Source organism: Pongo abelii, chromosome 9 (assembly GCF_028885655.2).
Source record: "Pongo abelii isolate AG06213 chromosome 9, NHGRI_mPonAbe1-v2.0_pri, whole genome shotgun sequence".
Classification (NCBI taxonomy): domain Eukaryota; kingdom Metazoa; phylum Chordata; class Mammalia; order Primates; family Hominidae; genus Pongo; species Pongo abelii.
Window position 1 is genome coordinate 73,879,784 of NC_071994.2, and position 22,057 is coordinate 73,901,840.

The 22,057-nt window shown below is 50.0% G+C and overlaps 1 protein-coding gene across 1 annotated transcript; it reads right to left on the reverse strand.

Moving 5' to 3' along the window:
* Positions 1-1,089: 1,089 nt before the first annotated feature.
* ART1 (ADP-ribosyltransferase 1) lies at positions 1,090-19,246 on the reverse strand. The gene is made up of 5 exons (XM_002822181.4): positions 19,195-19,246; positions 6,153-6,267; positions 5,066-5,846; positions 4,014-4,055; positions 1,090-1,414 (listed from the first exon to the last, which is right to left on the reverse strand). The coding sequence occupies exons 2-5, from the start codon at positions 6,213-6,215 to the stop codon at positions 1,317-1,319; spliced, it is 984 nt and encodes a 327-aa protein (XP_002822227.2). The 5' UTR covers positions 6,216-6,267; positions 19,195-19,246; the 3' UTR covers positions 1,090-1,316.
* Between the last annotated feature and the right edge of the window lie 2,811 nt (positions 19,247-22,057).

A 22,057-nucleotide genomic window follows, 5' to 3' on the forward strand; every position in this document is an offset into this window, starting at 1 on the left:
GTCCAAGTCCAAGTTCAAAGCCTGAGAACCTGAAGTTCTAATGTCCAATGGTAAGAGAAGGATGTCCCAGCTCCAGGAAAGAGTGTGAGTTTGCCTTTCTGTTACTTTTTTGTCCTCTCCATGCCCTGCCACATTGAGAGTGGAACTTGCCACTCAGTCCACCAACTCACATGCCAATCTCCTGCTGCAAACCCTCACAGACACATCCAGAAATAATGCTTTCCCAGCTGTCTGGGTATCGCTGGTGTCCATGGTGGTGGGTTATCAGAACTTATTAATGTCACTGTCACTAAAGTTGGTATATAACCCCCCGCTACTAAATTTGACTAGCTTAAAAAAAAAAAGAACTTAGGCAACCTAGGCAACCTATGGAGACCCTGTCTCTACAAAAAACACAAAAATTAGTCAGGTGTGGTGGCACATATCTGTAGTCCCAGCTACTTGGGAGGCTGAGGTGGGAGGATCTCTTGAACCCAGGAGTTTGAGGCTACAGTGAGCCGTGATGAGAGGAGCCTCAGGACTCATGAATTAGAGCAGAAGTTACATCTGTGCTGACAAGAGAATGGGATTTGACTGAGGTGCCGATAGAGGACTAGAGCTCTCTCTTCCGTCTCTCCTTCTCTCTGTGTGCTGGAGTTAGGCACCGTCCACCCCATTCCCACACACGGACATTGAGAGCTTGACAGTGTCCAAGGCAGGGACAGTGCAGGGACCAGCCATTCACAGGTATTTGTTCCTTTCTGAGTTTCACACATTTCCTGGCACCACCTCTTTGCCTCCGACCCAGTCCCTTCCCTCAGGAAGCTCACGGTCTGATGTGGCAGACAGACATGGACATGCGGTATAGGGAAGCATCCAGGGCTCTGTGGGAGCGTAGAGGCAAGGGTCACTACCCCAGCCAGGTGGGAAAGGTCACAGAAGGCTTCCTGGAGGAGTGAACAGAAGCTTTCCAGATGGACACGTGAGGCGTCTGAGTAACACCAGCAGGTATCACGGCCAAGCGCTTTCCTCTTCAGTCACCCCCCAAATCAGCTGAAGCCCTTCTATCTCCAAGTGAGTTGCTGCCTGTCTTGAAGTACCCCCTACACCGCCGGCCCAACCCTTTATTCAGAGTCTCACTCCTAGAGCCCTGGGTAAGGTTCAGTCCCCAAATTGTTTCCTGTTTCTCCACCAGCAGGTCTGGCAGCTACCAGAGAAGGTCCCAGAGTTCCCTGCAGATGGGGTTGCCAGGAATCTTGGTTACACTGAAAGCACACATGGCCAACATCCTCAGGATGGGCAGAGGCATCAGGCGAGGCTGTCCCGTGTCTCATGCATCAAAGGAGGCCTGGACTGTCTGGAAAGGCCCTCACCGCGAGGAACCAGAGCAGCAGCAGCAAAGACCAGACTGCGGAGAGGGGGCTCTGACCCATGGCTGCAGGGAAAACAGGCAGAGAGGTTGGGGGAGAGAGAGAGAAAAAGAGAGGTATTTAGGAGCACAGGAGCAAAGTGGGGACACACAGATACAAGGTGGAGAGACTGGCAGAGTGAGCTGGACAGACTGATACACAAAACTGCCACAGGCAACAGAGATGAAGATCAAGTTTAGGGAGGAGCTGGTCCAATGGTAATGGGTTATCAGAACTTATTAACACCAGTGTCACTAAAGTTGATGTACAATCCCCCCACTGCTAAATTTGACTGGCTTAAAAAATTTTAGGCAACCTGGGCAACATAGGGAGAACCCTTCTCTACAAAAAATACAAAATGTAGCCAGGCGTGGTGGCATATATCTGTAGTCCAAGCTACTTGGGAGGCTGAGGTGGGAGGATCACTTGAGCCCAAGATTTTGAGGCTACAGTGAGCTGTGGTGGTGCCACTGCACTCCAACCTGGGTGACAGACTGAGACCATGTCTCAAAAAAATTTTTTTTTAATAAAGAATTTAGGAAGGTAGACAGAGATGAGACCAGTTAGAGTCCCAGTTTCTCTTCCAGAGGTCATTGGGTCTAACTTAACTGCCTTCTATTGCCACAAATAAGGTGCTGCAGAGTGGGATGAAACATGGATTTAAGATCAAAGTGGGATCTGCTGTGGCTGAACTTGGCTCCCCTACCCAAACCCTGGTAGGAGAGGTGCGGGGTGGACTAGAAGGAGAAATCCTAAACTTTTCCAGTGCCTGGAATTACATAATCAGAACTCAAAGATGCCTGGGTTGGAGGCTGGAAACCTGGCTTCTTGTCCTGGCTCTGCCATAAACTCACTGTCACCTTGAGCAAATAATTTGTCTCTGGGTCTCACTTGACCATATAAGGGGGGTAATGCCTCCTGTTCTGCCTCCTTCCCATAGATTACTGTGCAGTAAAGATGAGATGAGATGATGAGGTGAGGTGAGGTGAGGTGAGGTGAGGTGAGGTGAGATAATGAGATGATGAGATGATGAGATGATGTCTGGGGAGGGGTGGGAACCATCCTGGTGTGGTGGTTCAGAGTTTGGCTCTAGAGCCAGGCTCTCTGGACTCCACTTCTTAGTAGCTGGGTGGCACAGGGCCAGGTGCTTCTCCTCTTTGCACGTTTGATTTTTTTTGTTTTTGTTTTGTTTTGTTTTGAGACAGAGTTTCGCTCTTGTTGCCCAGGCTGGAGTGCAACAGCACAATCATGGCTCACAGCAACCTCCGCCTCCCAGGTTCAAGAGATTCTCCTGCCTCAGTCTCCCGAGTAGCTGGGATTACAGGCATGCACCACCACGCCCGGCTAATTTTGTATTTTTAGTAGAGACGGGGTTTCTCCATGTTGGTCAGGCTGGTCTCGAACTCCTGACCTCAGGTGATCCGCCTATCTTGGCCTCCCAGAGTGCTGGGATTACAGGCGTGAGCCACCACGCCCGGCCTCTCTTTGCCCCTTTGTGCTTTGGTACTTTCATCTGCAGAACAGAGGTGATGACAGTACCAATGGGGTGTGGTGAGGATGAATGGCATGATGTGCCTGCAGTGGATCAGAGGAAGCTGGGGGGTCCTTCCTGCCCACTCACAGAGTTCTGAAGGACAAAGGAGTTCTGAAGGCTTGGGGAGGAGCTGCTGTTTCTTCCCTGGAAATGGCCCATTCCCACCTAGAAACATGGTGGCCTGGGAGGCCTTGGCACACCAAGTGTCCGAGGGAAGAGAAGAGTCACAGCTGGGGATCATCTGGTCCAGTTTGCTTATTATACACACAAAGAAACTGAGGCACAGAGAAAGAATGGGTTGGTCATAGAGAAAGTTAGAGCAGAGCCTGGACTAGAGCCCAGGCCTCCAGCAACCAAAGCTTGGCCTCATGGCCTTCAAAGGTGGGTTTGAAGGAGCCCTGAGGGCAGTAACAGAGATAGTGGGTTCTGCAATGGGAGGCAGAGAAGGACCAAAGGAGGACTTTGTGGGGAGCAGCCCTTCCATCCCTCACCTCAGTGCAGCCTGAATCTCTCAGGCGCCTGATCAGTGGCCTTTTCCTGCAAGGGATAGGCAGATCCAGGCTGGAGAGCAGGTGTCCCTGCTCCCCCAACTATCTGCTGTCCCACACACTCATCTCCTGGCTAAGGCTGGCAACCCCCAAGGTGCCACTTCAGCTAGTGCACTTTTTTTATTATTATTATTAATGAGGTTGTTTCCTTATAAAAGATTCAGGTGGGCAGGGCACGGTGGCTGATGCCTGTAATCCCAGCACTTTGGGAGGCCGAGGTGGATGGATCACCTGAGGTCAGGAGTTCGAGACCAGCCTGGCCAACACGGTGAAACCCCATCTCTACTAAAAATACAAAAAATTAGCCGGGCTTGGTGGCATGCGCCTGTAATCCCAGCTGTAATCAAGAGGCTGAGGCAGGAGAATGGCTTGAACCCGGGAAGTGGAGGTTGCAGTGAGCCGAGATCGTGCCATTACACTCCAGCCTGGGCAACAAGAGTGAAACTCCATCTCAAAAAAAAAAAAAGATCGAGGTGATGGGGCCAACCCCAGAGCAGCCTGCTCATCCCTGAACTGAGTCCCACAGGTGCCTGCAGCCCTTACCTGAATTATCCAGATGGCAAGGCCCAGACTTGCACTTCTTGTCTATAGAAAAGAAACAGTAAAGAATGAAAGGCTCAGGAGCTGTCAGGATGGAAAGGGACCTCAGAGCCCTGGTGGTCCATCCCTGACTTGTTCTAGGAGAAGTTGATGCATTTCCCCTAATTCTGCTCTTCCATGGTGGAGCCTCCCTTGACTAGGTTTGCCTCGACCCATGAGCAGCAGGGCCAGAAGGGAGTGGGCCATCAAAGCCAGGGTCTACTCTGGGGCACTCCTGCTCCCTGGGCCTGTAATTTTGCCTCCCTGCCACACTCACCTCTCCCTCTTCCATGCCTTGCCCCAGCCTGGTTTGTTTTCTTTGCATGCCCTCCTTACCTTCTGTCAACTCATGCATGCTCCTGATGCTGTCCAAGATAGGAAGTGAAGCCCATAGCCCTTCAGAAATTAAGAACCTTGGCCCATCCTCATGGTTCTTCTTCTGGCCTATGCTGGGGACATGAACAGGAGGAGCATCCACCACTTCTTGACCACAGCCTGAGCTGGACCTTAGGGGCACAGCACCCAACTGCTGTCTCCTTGTCCCCACCACCCCACCCAGCACACCCTTCAGCACATAATTCCTCTTCCATCTCATAAATGCATTCTTCTCAGAAACTGAGGTTGGGACTCCTACTCATTTCTGGCAACAGCTATCTAGGTGTCAATAATCTGACTGGAAAATAATTCCCTTCCAGCCTCTGACCAGGAGAAAAGCCCAACCAGGTCTGCTTGCCCACTCAAATGGCCAGAGACCCCTGCATTGGCCAGGAAACCTCTTCAGCCTCCCAGCAGGCAAGTGGCCAACTATGGCTTAGATCCCTTCAGGGGCAGTAAGTGCACCCCTCAGAAGGTTATGTCTCCCCTTAGATGGAAGGGGTTGGGAGCTGGTGGATATGACTGGTTGTATTTATGTATCCCTGGGACACAGGAGATAGGGGCTTGGGTTTGCCAAAGTCCCTGGTAGATGTGGAAGGCCCACCTTCCGCACAGGTGCTGACCAGTGCTTGCCCTCCTACCTTTGATGTACTCGCAGTTGTAGGTGCTGCGCTTGCCCAGGGCCCGGAGGTAGATGCGGGCGGGGCCCTGGGCCGGTCTGCTGGCATTGATCACTTGGAAGGTCTCAAAGGGGGGGATCAGCACCTCTTCCTCTCCAGGGAAGAAGGAGTAGCCCTTGATAGGGGCCCCAAGGCAGGTCCAGATGCCAAAGAAGGTGTCCTCACCAAACTGCTGGGCTGCAACATTCTTCAGGGAGGCAGAAGCAAAGCCCCCCAGCCTCACGGTGGCCCTGGGCCCTGCTGGCCGGAAGCGCAGGCCGTGCACACCTCGGAACACCTGGTGGCACCGGGGTGGACGCTGGCCCCTGCCCAGGAGCTGCAGGGCCTCAGTCAGCAGGAAATGGAGTGTCTTGAAGGAGAAGTGGTGGAGGTAGTGGGCCCGGGAGCGGCCTGCCTCACGCACGGCTGCGTTGAACTCCTTGTGCAGGGGGCTGTTGGCTGTGTAAGCCAGGAGGGCCACCCCATGCTCATCGCGGAAGCCCAGGGGTGGCGGGGATGGACGGGTGGGGCTGAAACTCCACTCCGGCCCCCTGGCCTGGCGCTCCTGCCATCGGCTGCTTGCCAGTGTCCAGCCGTCTGCATACACCTTGTTGGCCTGGAACTCCGTGTGGTTGAGATCTGGGAGAGCAGCTGTCATAGCAGCAGCACAGCCAGCGTACTGGTCATCAAAGGAGGCCAGGGCCATGTCCAGCGGCATCTCTTGAGAGAAGAGGTCTCGTCGTGTGATGGGGTGGCTCTGGGCCTGAGGGGGCAGGAGTAGCAGGGACTGAGAGGATAGGCCCCTGGGAGAATGAGTCCCCTGCCATCCAGCTCTCCCCTCCACTGAGAAAGGCAGAAAGGGCCCCAAACACACCTGGTGGGGAAGGGGATTGGGAACCTCTGGCTGTAATTTCCCCAAAACTAGCATCTGGAGCTGTCCCCTTGGGCTGAGTCATCCCCAGGGGAAGCGTCAGGCATTCTTTCCTCTCTCTCTTTCTCCCTCCAGGGTTCAGAAGAAGCTGATGGCTCAGTTCCCTGCTGGGGTGGGAACAGTGGGGGATGCCCATACCTGAAGTGCTTCCATGAGGCCCACAGACACAAGAAGCAGAGACATCATAGCAGGCATCTGCATGCTGGTGACCCTGGGCCAGTTGCTGTCTCTCTTTGGGTCTCAGTTTCCTCCTCTGGAAAATTGCAGTGTTAATCTGTGTAGTTTAATAAACATGAATCGACACTTAGTCTCTGCCATTCCTAGTGCTTGGCACTGAGAGTCATAAGACAGACGGAGGCTCAGAAGATAGAGGACACTTCTTGCTGGAAGGAACATGAGTGACTTCCTGGAGGAGTGACATGTACAGGGTCTTGCAGGATGAACAGGAGACTAAGATGTCAGCAAGTGGAGACTGGGAGAGAAAAGACTGGCGTTTGGGGTGAGAAAGGACTTTTGTGCAGCAGGAATGGAAAAAGCAAAGGTATTGGAGGTGGGAACTGAGGATGTAAAGAGAGAAAGACATGACATCTAGGCTGGCAGAGCTGGCGGGGTAGGAACGTTGGGAAGATGGGCCAGTCTTGAAAGGACTTGACAGCCACGGTGAGAGACCTGGGCTTCACCTCACAGGGGTTGTGGGTTTTGGGACAGGGGCAGATCCAGGAGTGTTCAGCTGGTGGGGCCTTAGCAGGATCTCCAGGGACAGACTTAGAGCAGGGCTTGGTCCACCAGTTGCCCCCACTCCCTGCAGTCCTCTTGTGGAATGAGCCTTCGGTGCTTCCAGGGAGGGACAGATATAAACCCCAGGTGCTGGGGGAAGAGGGGATCAGAAGAGCAGGAGAGGACAGAGGATACCAGTTTCCCTAAGAGAAGCAGCAGGAACCACAAGCCTTCCACACCCTCCCTGTTGGGGGACAGGTGGAGTGCCCGAAGTGGCTCCAAGAAGAGGGTGTCCAGGCATTGGGTCTGGATTGGAGCAGGCAGTTTCCTTTTTTTCTTTTTCTTTTTTTTTTTTTCTGAGACCAAGTCTCACTCTGTTGCCCAGGCTGGAGTGCAGTGGTGTGATCTCGGCGCACTGCATCCTCCACCTCCCGAGTTCAAGTGATTCTTTTGCCTCAGCCTCCAGAGTAGCTGGGACTAGAGGTGCCCGCCGCCACACCCAGCTAATTTTTGTATTTTTAGTAGAGACGGGGTTTCACCATGCTGGCCAGGATGGTCTCGAACTCCTGACCTCAGGTGACCCGCCCGCCTCGGCCTCCCAAAGTATTGGGATTAAAGGTGTGAGCCACCGTGCTGGCCTTATTGACATTTTTTAAAGAACTTAAAGGAAACATGCTTATACATACACATTTTATTACTTTTTTTCCTCAGAAAAAAAAATATGAACTTCCTTCCATGTCAGTATATAAATATCTCCCTGTTCACATAATGGCAGCTTGGTTTATCTCATGGTATAAACCATAATTAACCATTTCATACTTATGAACACTTAGGTTTCTTTCCTAATATTAAAATATTATACATAATACTACAGTGAATATTTAGGTATATAAATCCTTGTTTATATGTGTGCATGTTTTCAAAGGAAAGATTTTGAGAAGTAAAATGAGATTTAAAGAATGTTAATATTTTTTATTTTGATAGAAACTGCCACCCCACCAACAATGGATGAGAGTGCCCTTTATTCCACATCTTTGCCAGTGCTGAATATGATTGAGCTCTTTTTAATTTCCATTTAACTGGTAGGCAAAATGGTATCTACTTTGTTTGTTTGAGGCAGGGTCTTGCTCTGTTGCCCAGGCTGGAGTGCAGTGGTACAATCATAGCTCACTGCAGCCTTGACCTCCTGAGCTCAATCGATCCTCCTGCCTCAGCCTCCCAAGTAGCTGGGACTACAGGTACACATCACGATGCCTGGCTTATTTTTATATTTCTTGTAGAGGTGGGGTTTTGCCATGTTACCCAGGCTGATCTCAAATTCCTGGGCTCAAGCAATCTACCCACCTTGGCCTCCCAAAGTGCTGGGATTACAGGCGTGAGCCACAGCTCCCAGCCTCTGTTTCCTTTCCGTACACAAATGGTAATATAGTCAATGGGTCTTTATCTTTTGGAATCTGATAAAAGCTGAAACCTCCCTTCAGAAAATGAATATATGCACCTTCACACAAATGTTACATAAATATCAGGGTGGTTATGCCTCTGCTCCCAATCTCATTTAGGTTAAGCATCGCTGCTTTATCATCTCTGGCTCTGGGGAGACCTAAGTTTGGATAGTTCAGTGACTCTAAGACACTGGGATTCTATGTGTCTATAATTTTATTAATCTTCAAATCTAAGATCCTGTAATTGCCAATACACAATTTAAATGTGAAGTATGAGCTTCTCTGGACAATGGGGTTAGCAGTAGTTTTTACCAAATTCCACATGTCCAAAATGGAGCTCATTATCTTCTCCCCCTCAAAAGCTGCTTACTCATTTATTCAACAATTTTTTTGTTGTTGTTGTTTAGCATCTGCAGCATGTCAGGCACTAAGGATAAAATTATGAACAACAGTCAGTCATGGTGGCTCCAGCCCGTAATCCCAGCACTTTGGGAGACTGAGGCAGGAGCATTACTTGAGCCCAGGAGTTTGAAACCAGCCTGGGCAACATAGTGAGACACCATCGCTGCTAAAAATAAAAAAATACTTCTGGACAACTCTGGGAGGCTGAGGTGGGCAGATCACTTGAAGTCAGGAGTTCAAGACCAGCCTGGCCAACGTGGTGAAACCCCATCACCACAAAAATACAAAAATTAGCTGGGCATGATGGCAGGTGCCTGTAATCCTAGCTACTCGGGAGGCTGAGGCAGGAGAATAGCTTGAACCCAGAAGGCGGAGGTTGCAGTGAGCCAAGATTGTGCCATTGCACTCGAGCCTGGGCGACAGAGCGAGACTCCGTCTCAAAAATTAAAAAAAATAAAAATAAATAAATAAATAAATAAGCCAGGCTACAGGTGCATAACTGTAGTCCCAACAACTCGGCAGGCTGAAGGTAGGAGGATTGCTTGAGACCAGGAGGTTGAGTCTGCAGTGAACTATGAAAACCCACTTCCCTGGGCCGGGCGCGGTGGCTCACACTTGTAATCCCAGCACTCTGGTAGGCCAAGGCGGGTGGATCACCTGAGGTCAGGAGTTTGAAACCAGACTGGCCAACATGGTGAAAACCCATCTCTACTAAAAATACAAAAAATTAGCTGGGCGTGGTGTTGTGCACTTGTAATCCCAGCTACTCGGGAAGCTGAGGCAGGAGAATCTCTTGAACCTGGGAGGTGGAGGTTGCAGTGACCCGAGATCGCACCATTGCTCTCTAGCCTGGGCCACAAGAGTGAAACTCCGTCTCAAAAAAAAAGACTTGAGCTCTTGTCTGTGATCTCTTGAAGTCCACAAGGAGGCTAGAGCTGCTGTTACTAGTTCCTCACTTTCCTGTGTAGAATCTAGTCATGGGCTCAGGTGGGGCTTTTCTCATTCTATGTACCCCATGAGAGGAACACATGCCCCAGAACTGGTGCCCTAAGGCCTTGACCATTGTGACTGGCTCATGGATGGGCACATGACCCAAGAAGGCCAATCAGAGGCCTTCCTGCGAGTTGATCTATGGATGCGGGGTAAAAGAGAGTGTACCTGACACTGTGGATTCCTCAGCCCATATTTCCGGAGACCATCTTCGAGTCCACATGCAGGTGCAGTGGATAGTTCTCATGCAGGCTGTCAGCCTCCCACTTCTAGAGCTCACATTTTTCTGTGTCTGGAGCATTCTCCATCACCCTGGGAGCCTGTTTTTTGCGAGCACAGGGCAGGCCAAAAGTGTAGGGGATTTAATGTTCCCAAGGACAGCCTTCAACCAATGAGGGCTGGAAGTCAGACATCCTGTCCCATAGAGGGTCCCCAGTGGGACTAGTTGATCACAGTGGTAAAGGCTTTTAATTGGCTGCTTTTCTCTTCTCTGTCTGACTTTGCCACTCCCTGACTTGTATTTCTTGGGATCACTTTACAAAGAAGCTCACTGCACCCATGTACTTGTCTGTGGGTCTGCTTTTGCGGGAAGAAAACTGAGAGTCTTTTCTTTGGAAGATTCTTCTTTAGTCTGGACCCCCAGAATGAACACGTGAGGAACAGACCTGAGCCCAGCCCAGAGCAAGGAAGACCCCAGCTGAGCCAGACCGGCGGCCTGAGCAGAGCTGCCCAACAAAGTCCAGTTTAGATAAGCCACTTGCCATCAACCCAAAGACCATGAGCCTGGGAGTAAATGTTTGTTTGCCACTGAGATTTTGTGGCACCTGGCAAAATGGTTATGCAGCAAAAGCCCACTGGGCCAGCTGTATCTCTCATTGCATCTCCACAGCTCTGTTTCTGTCTGCATCTGCTCTACAGTAAACAAGATAGATCAGAGGCTTGAGGGGAGGAGAGGCTTGAAGGCAAACTGAGGACATGGAATTAGTGGACCTGACTAAGAGAATGGCAGTGAGGATAGACAGAGTTAGGAGGTGGAATTTACAAGACTTGATGTCTGATGGGCTATAGGGGACATGAGACAGGGAAAAATCAAGGATGACACCCAGATTTCCATTCTTTAAACTAGAAACACAGAGGAGAAGCGGAGTAGACTTAAAAAAAACTGAAGCTCCTCTTTTCATGTGCGTCCATGTGAAGAGACCACCAAACAGGCTTTGTGTGAGCACTAAAGCTTTTAATCACCTGGGTGCAGGCAGACTGAGTCCGAAAAGAGAGTCAGCGAAGGGAGATAAGGGTGGGGCCGTTTTATAGGATTTGGGTAGATAAAGGAAAATTACAGTCAAAGGGGGGTTGTTCTCTGGCGGGCAGAGTAGGGGTCACAAGGTGCTCAGTAGGGGAGCTTTTGAGCCAGGATGAGCCAGGAGAAGGAATTTCACAAGACAATGTCATCAGTTAAGGCAGGAACAGGCCATTTTCACTTCTTTTGTGGTGGAATGTCATCAATTAAGACAGGAACCGGCCATCTGGATGTGTACGTGCAGGTCACAGGGGATATGATGGCTTAGCTTGGACTCAGAGGCCTGACATTCCTGTCTTCTTATATTAATAAGAAAAATGAAATAGTGGTGAAGTGTTGGGATGGTGAAAATTTTTTGGGGGTGGTATGGAGAGATAATGGGCGATGTTTCTCAGGGCTGCTTTGAGTGGGATTAGGGGCGGCGTGGGAACCTAGAGTGGGAGAGATTAAGCTGAAGGAAGATTTTGTGGTAAGGGGTGATATTGTGGAGTTGTTAGAAGAAACATTTGTCATGTAGAATTATTGGTGATGGCCTGGATACGGTTTTGTATGAATTGAAAAACTAAATGGAATAAGAGAAGGAGAAAAACAGGTATAAAAGGTCTAAGAATTGGGAGGACCTAGGACATCTGATTAGAGAGTGCCTAAGGAGATTCAGCATAGTCCTGCCAGCAAATATTATTTATTTACTTCAAGAGTTTGGAGTGGCAGTTTGGGGATAGCACCAGGAGATATCAGCTGTGATGGCTTGGAGAAACAGTGTAAACCGGCAGTGTAAACAAGAGCAGGGCATGTATGAGTAGTTGAGAACGGTGAATAGGAGTATAACGAGACAGAAGATAGTAGGGATGACAAGTTTTCTGGGGCACAGTCTAAGTTGGTCTGGTGTCTGGAATGAGACTGGGGCCTAATAAAAAGGAGCGTCTATACAGGAGCTCAAATGGGGTGTATCTTGTAGCATTCTGAGGACAGGCCTGACTTCTGAGAAGGTAAAGTGGTAAAAGTATTGTCCAGTCTTTTTAAGTTGGTGGCTGAGCTTGGTGAGGTGTGTTTTTAAAAGACCTTTAGTCCGTTCTACTTTTCTTGAAGACGGAGGCCCGTAAGGGATATAAAGGTTTCACTGAATACTAACAGCCTGAAAAACTGCTTGGCTGATTTGACTAATAAAGGCTGGTCTGTTATCAGACTGTATAGAGGTGGGAAGGCTAAACTGAGGAATTATGTGTGACAGAAGGGAAGAAATGACTGCGGTGGCCTTCTCAGACCTTGTAGGAAAGGCCTTTACCTATCCAGTGAAAGTGTCTACTTAGACTAAGAGGTATTTTAGTTATCTGACTCAGGGCATGTTGAGTAAAGCTAATTTGCTAGTCCTGGGTTGGGGCAAATCCTCGAGCTTGATGTGTAGGGAAGGGAAGGGGCCTGAATAATCCCTGAGGAGTAGTAGAATAGCAGATGGAAGTTATTTCCTTGAGGATAGATTTCCACGATGGAAAGGAAATGAGAGGTTCTAAGAGGCGGGCTAGCGGCTTGTACTATAGCATAGCCTGCCTTTGCTGGTGTGTGGCGATTAGGCCTGGTGGAACTGCCATCAATAAATCAAGCGTGATCAGGGTGAGGAACAGGAAAGAAGGAAATATGGGGAAATGGGGTGAATGTCAGGTGGATCAGAGACATACAGTCATGGGGGTCAGGTGTGGTATCAGGAATAATGTGGGGGGCCGGATTGAAGTCCAGGCCAGGAACAATGGTAATTGTGGGACTTAACAAGAGTGAGTACAGCTGAAGGAGCAGGGGAGCAGAAAGTATATGCGTCAGGTATGAGGAAGAAAATAGATTATGGAAGTTATGAGAAATGTGAAGAGTGAGCTGAGCATAGTTTGTGATTTTTAGGGCCTCTAAAATTATTAAAGCAGCAGCAGCCGCTGCACACAGACATGAGGGCTAGGCTAAAACAGTAAGGTCAAGTTGTTTGGACAGAAAGGCTACAGGGTGCAGTCCTGGCTCTTGTGTAAGAATTTTGACCGCACTAACCGTGCCTAGGAAGGAAAGGAGTTGTTTTGTAGAAGGGATTGAGGTTTGGGAGATTAATCAGACACGATCAGCAGGGAGAGCACGTGTGTTTTAACGAGAATTATGCCGAGATAGGTAACAGATGAGGATGAAATTTGGGCTTGACTGAAGTAATGGGGGCTGTCTGTGAAGCCTTACAGCAGTACAGCCCAGGTAATTTGCTGAGCCTAATGAGTGTCAGGGTCAGTCTAAGTGAAAGCAAAGAGAGGCTAAGATGAAGGGTGCAAAGGAATAGTAAAGAAAGCATGTTTGAGATCTAGAACAGAATAATGAGTTGTAGGGGGAGGTATTGAGGATAGGAGAGTATATGGGTTTGGCACCATGGGGTGGATAGGCAGAACAATTTGGTTGATAAGGTGCAGATTCTGAACTAACCTGTAAGCCTTGTCTGGTTTTATGACAGGTAAAATGGGGGAATGGTAAGGAGAGTTTATAGGCTTTAAAAGGCCATGCTGTAGGATAGGATATTGGCATTGAGCGGGGTAAGAATGATTAGGTTTTAATGGGATGGTAAGGGGTGCATGATCGGTTGCTAAGGAGGGAGTAGAGGTGTCTTATACTTGTGGGTTAAGGTGGGGAGATACAAGGGGAGGATGTGAAGGAGGCTTTGAACTGGGGGAAAAGATGGCAATGAGGTGTGGCTGTAGCCCAGGGATAGTCAGGGAAGCAGATAAATTTAGTTAAAGTGTCTCTGCCTAATAAGGGAACTGGGCAGGTGGGGATAACTAAAAAGGAGTGCTTAAAAGAGTATTGTCTAAGTTGGCACTGGAGTTGGGGAGTTTTAAGAGGTTTAGAAGCCTGGCCGTCAATACCCACAACAGTTATGGAAGCAAGGGAAACAGGCCTTTGAAAAGAAGGTAATGTGGGGTGGGTAGCCTCCATATTGATTAAGAAGGGGACAGACTTACTTTCCACTGTGAGAGTTACTCAAAGCTCGGCATCCCTGATGGTCTAGGGGGCTTCTGAGGCAACCGGGCAGTGTCAGTCTTCAGCTGCTAAGCCGAGAAGATCTGGGAAGGAGTCAGAGAGCCTTGGGCCAGAGTCCCAGGGCCTCTGGGAGTGTCTGCCAGGTGAGTTGAACAGTCCAATTTTCAGTGGGGTCCCACACAGATGGGATATGGCTTAGGAGGAATCCTGGGCTGTGGGCATTCCTTGGCCCAGTGGCCAGATTTCCGGCACTTATAGCAAGCTCCTGGGGGAGGAGGCTCTGGAGGAACCCCTGGCAGCTGCGGTTCAGGCATTTGGAAGTTCTTGTGTGCTGGAGATGTGGCTGGCGTTTGTCTCACAGTGGAGGCAAGTAATTGCAACTCAGAAATACATTGCTACTTGGCTGCCTCTATTCTATTATTGTACACCTTGAAGGCGAGGTTAATTAAGTCCTGTTGTGGGGTTTAAGGGCTGGAATTTAATTTTTGGAGTTTTATTTAATGTCAGGAGCGGATTGGGTAATAAAATGTATATTGAGAATAAGACGGCCTTTTGACCTTTTAGGGTCTATGGCTGTAAAGCGTCTCAGGGTTGCTGCCGAATGAGCCATGAACTGGGCTGGGTTTTTCATATTTGATGAAAGAGCCTAAACACTAACTGATTTGGGAGAGGTCGGATAAAGAAAAAGGAGCATTAACCTTGACTATGCCTTTAGCCTCAGCCACCTTTTTAAGAGGAAACTGCTGGGCAGGTGGGGGAGGGCTACTCACGGAATGAAACTGTAAACCGGTCCGGGTGTGAGGAGGGGAGGTGATAAAAAGATTATAGGGTGGAGGAGCAGAGGCTAAGAATTGGGACCTAGCTCGGCCTGGCAAGGAGCAGCCTGGGGAGGAGGGGAGAGGTCAGATGGGTCTGTAGAAAAGGAAGATCAGAAAGACTCAGCAACGCTTGGGGTTGGGACTGAGGGGACAGGCGGGAGGGAAAGAAGGAAGATTTGGGACGAGTTGCATTGGGCAGAGACTAAGGAGGGACTGATGTGTAAAAGAATGCCTGGACGTCAGGCACCTCAGACCGTTTGCCCATTTTACAACAAGAATTATTTAGATCTTGCAGGATGGAAAAATTTAAAGTGCCATTTTCTGGCTATTTGGAACAACTGTCGAGTTTGTATTGGGGTCAAGCGGTATTGCAGAAGAAAATAAGGCATTTAGGTTTTAGGTCAGGTGTGAATTGAAGAGGTTTTAAGTTCTTGAGAGCACAGGCTAAGGGAGACGGAGGAATGGAGGGTGGAAGGTTGCCTGTAGTGAAGGAGGCAAGCCTAGAGAAAAGAGAGAGTAGAGACATGGAGGGAAGGGGTTTGGGGGTTCTTACCCTCCAGAAAAGCGGGAAAGGGGTCAGGGCGTGGAAATAAGGGGTTGGGGCACAGAGATAAGAGGTTGGGGTGCAGAAATAAGGGATTGGGGCACAGAGATAAGAGGTCAGGGCATGGAAATAAGGGATGGGGCGCAGAGATAAGAGGTTGGGGCATGGAAATAAGGGATTGGGGCACAGAGGTAAGAGGTCGGGATGTGGAAATAAGGGATTGGGGGTTCTTTCCTCCTAGAAAAGCGAGACTTGCCGCTAAGGGTGAAGGAGAAAGGGTTGAGGAGTTCTTGCCCCTCCCCCAGAAAAGCAGAGAAGGGGTAGCGACACGGAGAGAAGGGGTTGGGGTACTTGCCCCTCCTGCAGAAAAGCAAGACTTGCTGCTAAGGGTGAAGAACCAAGGCAGGCATCCCTGCGTGATCTGACACCTCTGAAACATGGGTGAATAATCAGAGAGGCGTCCCTGCAATGATTAAACACCAAGGGAAGGCTGCCTTCCTAGTCCGTGACCGGTGCCAGAGTTTTGGGTCCACGGATAAAACGTGTCTCCTTTATCTCTACCAGAAAATGAAAGGAATTGAAATTAAGAGAAGGGAGAGATTGAAGTGTGGCGCCAAGATTGAAAGGGGAAAGAGATTCAGGGATAGTGAGAGAGGTTGGAGAAGTGAGTAAAAAGAGTCCGCTTATTGGATTTGAAATTGGTGAGATCTTTCTTGGGCTGGTCGGTCTGAGGACCTGAGGTCGTAGGTGGGTCTTTCTCATAGAGCAAAGAGCAGGAGGACAGAGGATTGATCTCCTAAGGGAGGTCCCCCAGTCCGAGTCACAGCACCAAATTTCATGCGAGTCCATGCAAAGAGACCACCAAACAGGCTTTGTGTAAGCAATAAAGCTTTTAATCACCTGGGTGCAGGCAGACTGAGTCCGAAAAGAGAGTCAGTGACGGGAGATAGGAGTGGGGCCGTTTTATAGGATTTGGGTAGGTAAAGGAAAATTACAGTCAAAGGGGGGTTGTTCTCTGGCGGGCAGAGTGGGGGTCACAAGGTGCTCAGTAGGGGAGCTTTTGAGCCAGGATGAGCCAGGAGAAAGAATTTCACAAGACAATGTCATCAGTTAAGGCAGGAACAGGCCATTTTCACTTCTTTTGTGGTGGAATGTCATCAGTTAAGGCAGGAGCCGGCCATCTGGATGTGTACATGCAGGTCACAGGGGATATGATGGCTTAGCTTGGGCTCAGAGGCCTGACACCTCTTTTATTGCCCATCTTCTTCCACCATTCTTACATGACTGCAGAGTGTCCCTCCAACACAGCCCTGTGCAACTTTACTTTTTTTTTTTCAGCCTCATTGAAGTATAATTGGTATAAAAAAACCTGCACATAATTAATATATACAATTTGGTGAGTTTGGAAATAAGTATACACTCATTTTACCATTCCCACAATCAAGGGAATAAACATGTTCATCACCTCCAAGTTTCTGCGTATCCCTTTGTTTTCATTTTATTTTTATTTTTATTTATATATTATTTATTTATTTTGAGACAGGGTCTCACTCTGTCGCCCAGGCTGGAGTGCAGTGGCACAATCTCGGCTCACTTCAACCTCTGCCTCCCAGGTTCGAGTGATTCTCCCACCTCAACTTCCTGAGTAGCTGGTACTACAGGTGCCCACAAGCATGCCCAGCTAATTTTTGTATTTAGTTGAGAAGGGGTTCTGCCATGTTGACCAAGCTGGTCTGGAACTCCTGACCTCAGGTGATCCACCCGCCCAGGCCTTTCAAAGTGCTGGGATTATAGGCGTGAGCCACCGCACCCAGCCTTGTTTTTGTTTTTTATGGTTTTTTTTTTTTTTTGAGACAGAGTTTTGCTCGTTGCCCAGGCTGGAGTGCAATGGTGCAATCTCGACTCACTGCAACCTCTGCCTCCCGGGTTCAAGCGATTCTCCTGCCTCAGCCTCCCCAGTAGTTGCGATTACAGGCATGTGCCATCACGCCTGGCTAATTTTATATTTTTGGTAGAAATGGGGTTTCTCCATGTTGGTCAGGCTGGTCTCGAATTCCTGACCTCAGGTGATCCGCCGCCCGCCTCGGCCTCCTAAAGTGCTGGGATTACAGGCATGAGCCACCGTGCCTGGCCTGTTTTTATTTTTATTTTGTTTTGTTTTGTTTTTGGTTTTCATGTAGCAAGAACATTTAATGTGAGATGTACCCTCTTCACACATGTTTAAGTGCACAATGCCTTATTGTTACTATAGGCACAATGTTATACCAGAGTAGACTTGAAAAGCTCATCTTGCTCATTATTGTCGTCCCAGTACAAAGCAGGTGCTCAGTAAAAATATATGGAATGAATGATCGGGTTCGGAGGGGAAATGGCGAGTTCACTTTGGGAAATGTGAACTCCCTGAAGCAGATGTCCAAGAGGTAGCAGAACGGACAATCAAGGAGACATCTGAGAGTCACAGGTGATTGAAATCAGGGAAGAGATGAGATCCCCAGAGCAAGGGAAAGAGAAGGCTGAAAGGCAGAAGGCGAGCTGCTTGATGGATGAAGCCAGAGGTCAGGTGGGGCTGCACTCCTCCTTGGCTTTCTAGAGGCTCTTTGCATCTCACCCTTGGGTTCCATGAGATACCCTGGTATCCTTGTGATAAAATCCTCTTTAGGCTTAATGTAGCTCAGGGTGGCTCCTGTTAATTTGCCATGGCAAATCTCACGTGATAAACCATCCCCATTATTCACCCAGTCACCCATGATGGTTCCCTGGGTGTCCATTCAGTCAATCATTCGTCAAACATTCACATAGTTGCCAACTAACGCTGGGTGAGATAGGGGTCCATCCTAGATTCTCCTTCCCTTCAACATCCACACCCCCTGCCCTGGCTCAGGTTTGCCCCTTCCTCCTCGCTGATCTCCCCGCCTCCACAGTCAGCCCCACTAACCCACCTGCCCAGGGAGAGCGATGTTTCTAAAGCACAACTCTGGTCATGTTCCTTACGTGCTTAAAAGCCCTCTGTGCCAAAACTGACTGGAAGAAATATCTCAAAATATAGAGTAAAAATGCAGAGATGAAAATCATGAGGAAAGAGATAAGAACACATCTAGAAAAAAAAGCAAAACAAACAAACAAACAAAACATCCCTCCATACCCTAAGGACAGAGGCCAGCGTCCTTATCCTGGCCCTCTGCGCCCTCTGCAGGCTCGCACCTGCCACTCCTGCTTGGCTTCTGTAGTGCAGAACAATGTCGCAGGTGCGGCTCCGTGGTCACCCTCCCTGTGGCTCTGCACACATCACCCCTCTCCTTGGGACACCCTTCTCCTGGATACCTACTCTTCAAGGCTTAACCCGAGGGTCACCTCCTCCAGGAAGCCCTCTGACTCCTCTGGGCTCCCGTATCACCCTGTGCCGTCCTCTGTCACTGTCCTTATCACACTGTGCTGCCCTTATATGTGCCTGGCTCCTCTCCTGGCCAGTGAGTTCCTTGAGGGCAGGGACTGGGGAGGCCCCAGCATGTTTGCTGAGAGTCTGAGGAACTTTCTCAGTGCAGCTAACAGTGTAGACCACTGCAGAGCAGGTGGGTGGCTGGCCTTGGTGACCAGTGTCAGGGGAGATGTGGTGGGAACCGGAGGGATGGAGTGGGCATGGGCCCAAGGAGCTGGGGATGCTGAGCAATTCCTTTTCTAGCCCAAGGGAGCTGCGCTTCTGTCCTCCCTCTCATCCCGTTCAGGGCAATTCTGTCATCAGTTTCTCATCCAGGCCCTTGCTGAACATACCCTCCTGGGAATGTGACCCGAAATCTCCCCACAGGAATCCCAAACTTCCCATGGCCCCCAACCTTCCTAGGTATCCCAAACTTCATCAAAGTTTCCTGGAAACTTTTTCTCACGACTCCTAAAATTCCACAATTCATCTCCCAAACTTCACCTCAAAACCACTTTTCCTGCCTAGCACCCAGGAGGAGAGTGGTGCGCTCCTTACCTAGGCCTTGTCCTGGGTGGGGAAGCTGCTGCTGGTCTCCACCATGGCCACCAGGAGAGGGGAGGACAAGTTTCTTTTTGATATTGTTAATCCCCACCCCTTGAACCTCCCCCACACAGCTGCTCAGAAACACGACACTCCCCCATCTATTTCTGGATGTCTCCTCAGGGCTCAGGAACACCAGCCTATGTCTAGTCTGACCTGCCCAGTGTTCTTCTAAGGGAGAAACCACACCTCATATTGTTTTATGTCCGATTTCTGCCTCCAAAGAAAGAAGAAGTAAACACTAAAAGGCAGAAATGAAATCCACAAGCAGACAGCCCAGCGCCACACCCTGGGCCTGGTAGTTAGAGATTGACCCCTGACCTAATCGGTTATTTGTACAGAAAATCACTGTGAAGATCCCTGTCCTGTTCTGTTCCCTTCTAATTACCGGTGTATGCATCCCCCAGTCACGTACCCCCGGCTTGCCCAATTGATCACGACCCTCTCACACGGACCCCCTTAGAGTTGTGAGCCCTTAAAATGGACAGAAATTATTCAGGGAGCTTGGCTCTTGAGACAGGAGTCTTGACGATGCTCCCAGCTGAATAAACCCCTTCCTTCTTTAACTCAGCATCTGAGGGGTTTTGTCTGAGGCTCTTCCTGCCACATTTCCCACAAAAAAGGGAATCCCTGAAGCCAGAGAGGAGGTGGACTGAAGCACTGGGGATCCAGGCTGGGACAACTGCCTCCTCACTGGCTGTGGTCGTGTACTCTGGTCAGCCAAGGAGGAGGAAGAGAGGAGGAAGCTTCAGTGCCCTGGCCTCAGAGAGCGTCTCCTTAGATTTTGTACCTTTCACACAAACACTGAGACTTAGCTAAGGTGCCAGGAGAGCTTCGAACTAAGGAGGCTGGATTCTGAGTCCCAGTTCCAGCTCTGACGTACCAGTGATCTTGGAGGACTTCTCTTTGCTATACTTAGGATCCCTGCCCAATGACTAGTTTTTTTTTTTTAGATGGAGTCTCGCTCTGTCGCCAGGCTGGAGTGCAGTGGCGCAATCTCGGATCACTGTAACCTCTGCCTCTAGAGTTCAAGCGATTCTCCTGCCTCAGCCTCCGGAATAGCTGGGACTACAGGCGCCTGCCACCACGCCCAGCTAATTTTTGTGTTTTTAGTAGAGATGGGGTTTCACCATGTTGGCCAGGATGGTCTCGATCTCTTGACCTCGTGATCCACCCGCCTCAGCCTCCCAAAGTGCTGGGATTACAGGTGTGAGCCACTGCACCCGGCCCCCAATGACTAGATTTGAGTCCATCTCTTGGGGCCTTATTTTGGGTTCCAGGTCCTGGGATGGGAGAAGCAATCCCCCAAAGCCAGAGGGTGGAGAGGGACAAAGCAGTGATGCCAATAGATCTGGTCTCAGGGGCCATCCCGGCAGGCCAAGCTGTCCCCAGGTGGTATCTTTTCAAGCAACTGCAAACACTCAGCTTCCTCCAGAGAGGGGGTCAGGCAGGATATGTAGGCAAATGCTGTTTTTCACCATGATGGTAAACAGTAGGATGATTCCTTATTTTAGAATCTGGGAGGGCTTTGGGATGGCTAGACTCATAGAAGTGGACAAAAGAACTTGTCCTGGAGCTGTTTTTCTTTCTTTTTTTTTTTTTTTTTTTTGAGATGGAATTTCGCCCTTTTGCCCTGGCTGGAGTGCAGTGGCTCCATCTCAGCTCACTGCAATCTCCACCTTCCGGTTTCAGGCACTTCTCCTGCCTCAGCCTCCCAAGTAGCTGGGATTATAGGCCCCTGCCACCATACCCGGCTAATCTTTGTATTTTTAGTAGAGATGGGGTTTCACCATGTTGGCCAGGCTGGTCTCGAACTCCTGACCTCGTGATCCTCCCACCTCAGCCTCCCAAAGTGCTAGGATTACAGGAATGAGCCACCGCGCCCTGCCCTGGAGCTGTTTTTCTAACAAGCACTCAGAAGCATCTCCTTCCCCACCCTCCTCCAAGCCTGGACCCACAGTATGTCTTCCCATTTGGTCTACAGAAAGGATTCTGGGAGATAGCAGGATTCTAGGTGGAAGAAACTTTTTATTTGGCTGACAATCTGAGGGGATGGGGGGACAGGGATGGGAGAAATTAATGAGCCAGACCAGGTTGGAGTCCTTCGGGTAGCTCTAATCTTTCATGCCTACCTCAGCCCCAGCAGGCAGCATTTCTCAAATCCTAGCTTTCAGAACCCTCAGAAATCCTAGCTTTCAGCGACCCTCCGGCCGCTGGGGGAAGGAGGGGTGACATCCCACCTCCTGCTGGCTCAGGCTGCTAGGAAGCTCTTCCCTGAGCTACCAGTTCCTCCGCTGGCCTCTTCTCCCATGACCTCTGACGGGGCATCCAAAACTCAGAGCCAGGTTATTTATAGATAAGCCCAGAGGAGGTCGGGGGAAAAGGCCAGTGTTTACAAACATGGGTCACCTGAGTCTGAGCGGCCAAGAGTGCGGTCTGGGGGAAGGGCGAGCCTGGACCCCGTGGATCTGCGACCAAGGGCTCTCTCTCTGGCCCAACCCCACTGAAGGCGAATGGGGAGAGGGCCCAGAGCAGGTAGGGAGTGGGCGCTGCTCAGATGCTGGAGCACATGGCCCAGGGTGTGGGCCAAATGCAAACTGTATGCAAATCGGAGTGCTCCAGGGGCGACCTCTTGGCCGGCGGGACCCCCGCGGGGCCCCCTGGCCTGGTGGGCTGGGGGCCAGGGACCGACCGGGTCAGGGCCGGCCTGAGGGAGAGGCCTAGTCTCACAAGTTCCCTCCCCCTCACTCACAGCCAAAGAGGGTCCCGCAGAAAGACCCCGCAGTCCTTGAGAAAGAGAATTGCCCCTCAGCCCCTG

Coding starts and splice junctions, on each gene's coding strand:
- ART1 (XM_002822181.4), bottom strand. CDS start 6,215: ATGCAGATGCCTGCTATGATGTCTCTGCTTCTTGTGTCTGTGGGCCTC. Junction 5,847..6,152: donor GCCTCATGGAAGCACTTCAG/GTATGGGCATCC, acceptor CTGCCCCCTCAG/GCCCAGAGCCACCCCATCAC. Junction 1,415..4,013: donor TTGCCATCTGGATAATTCAG/GTAAGGGCTGCA, acceptor TTTTCCCTGCAG/CCATGGGTCAGAGCCCCCTC.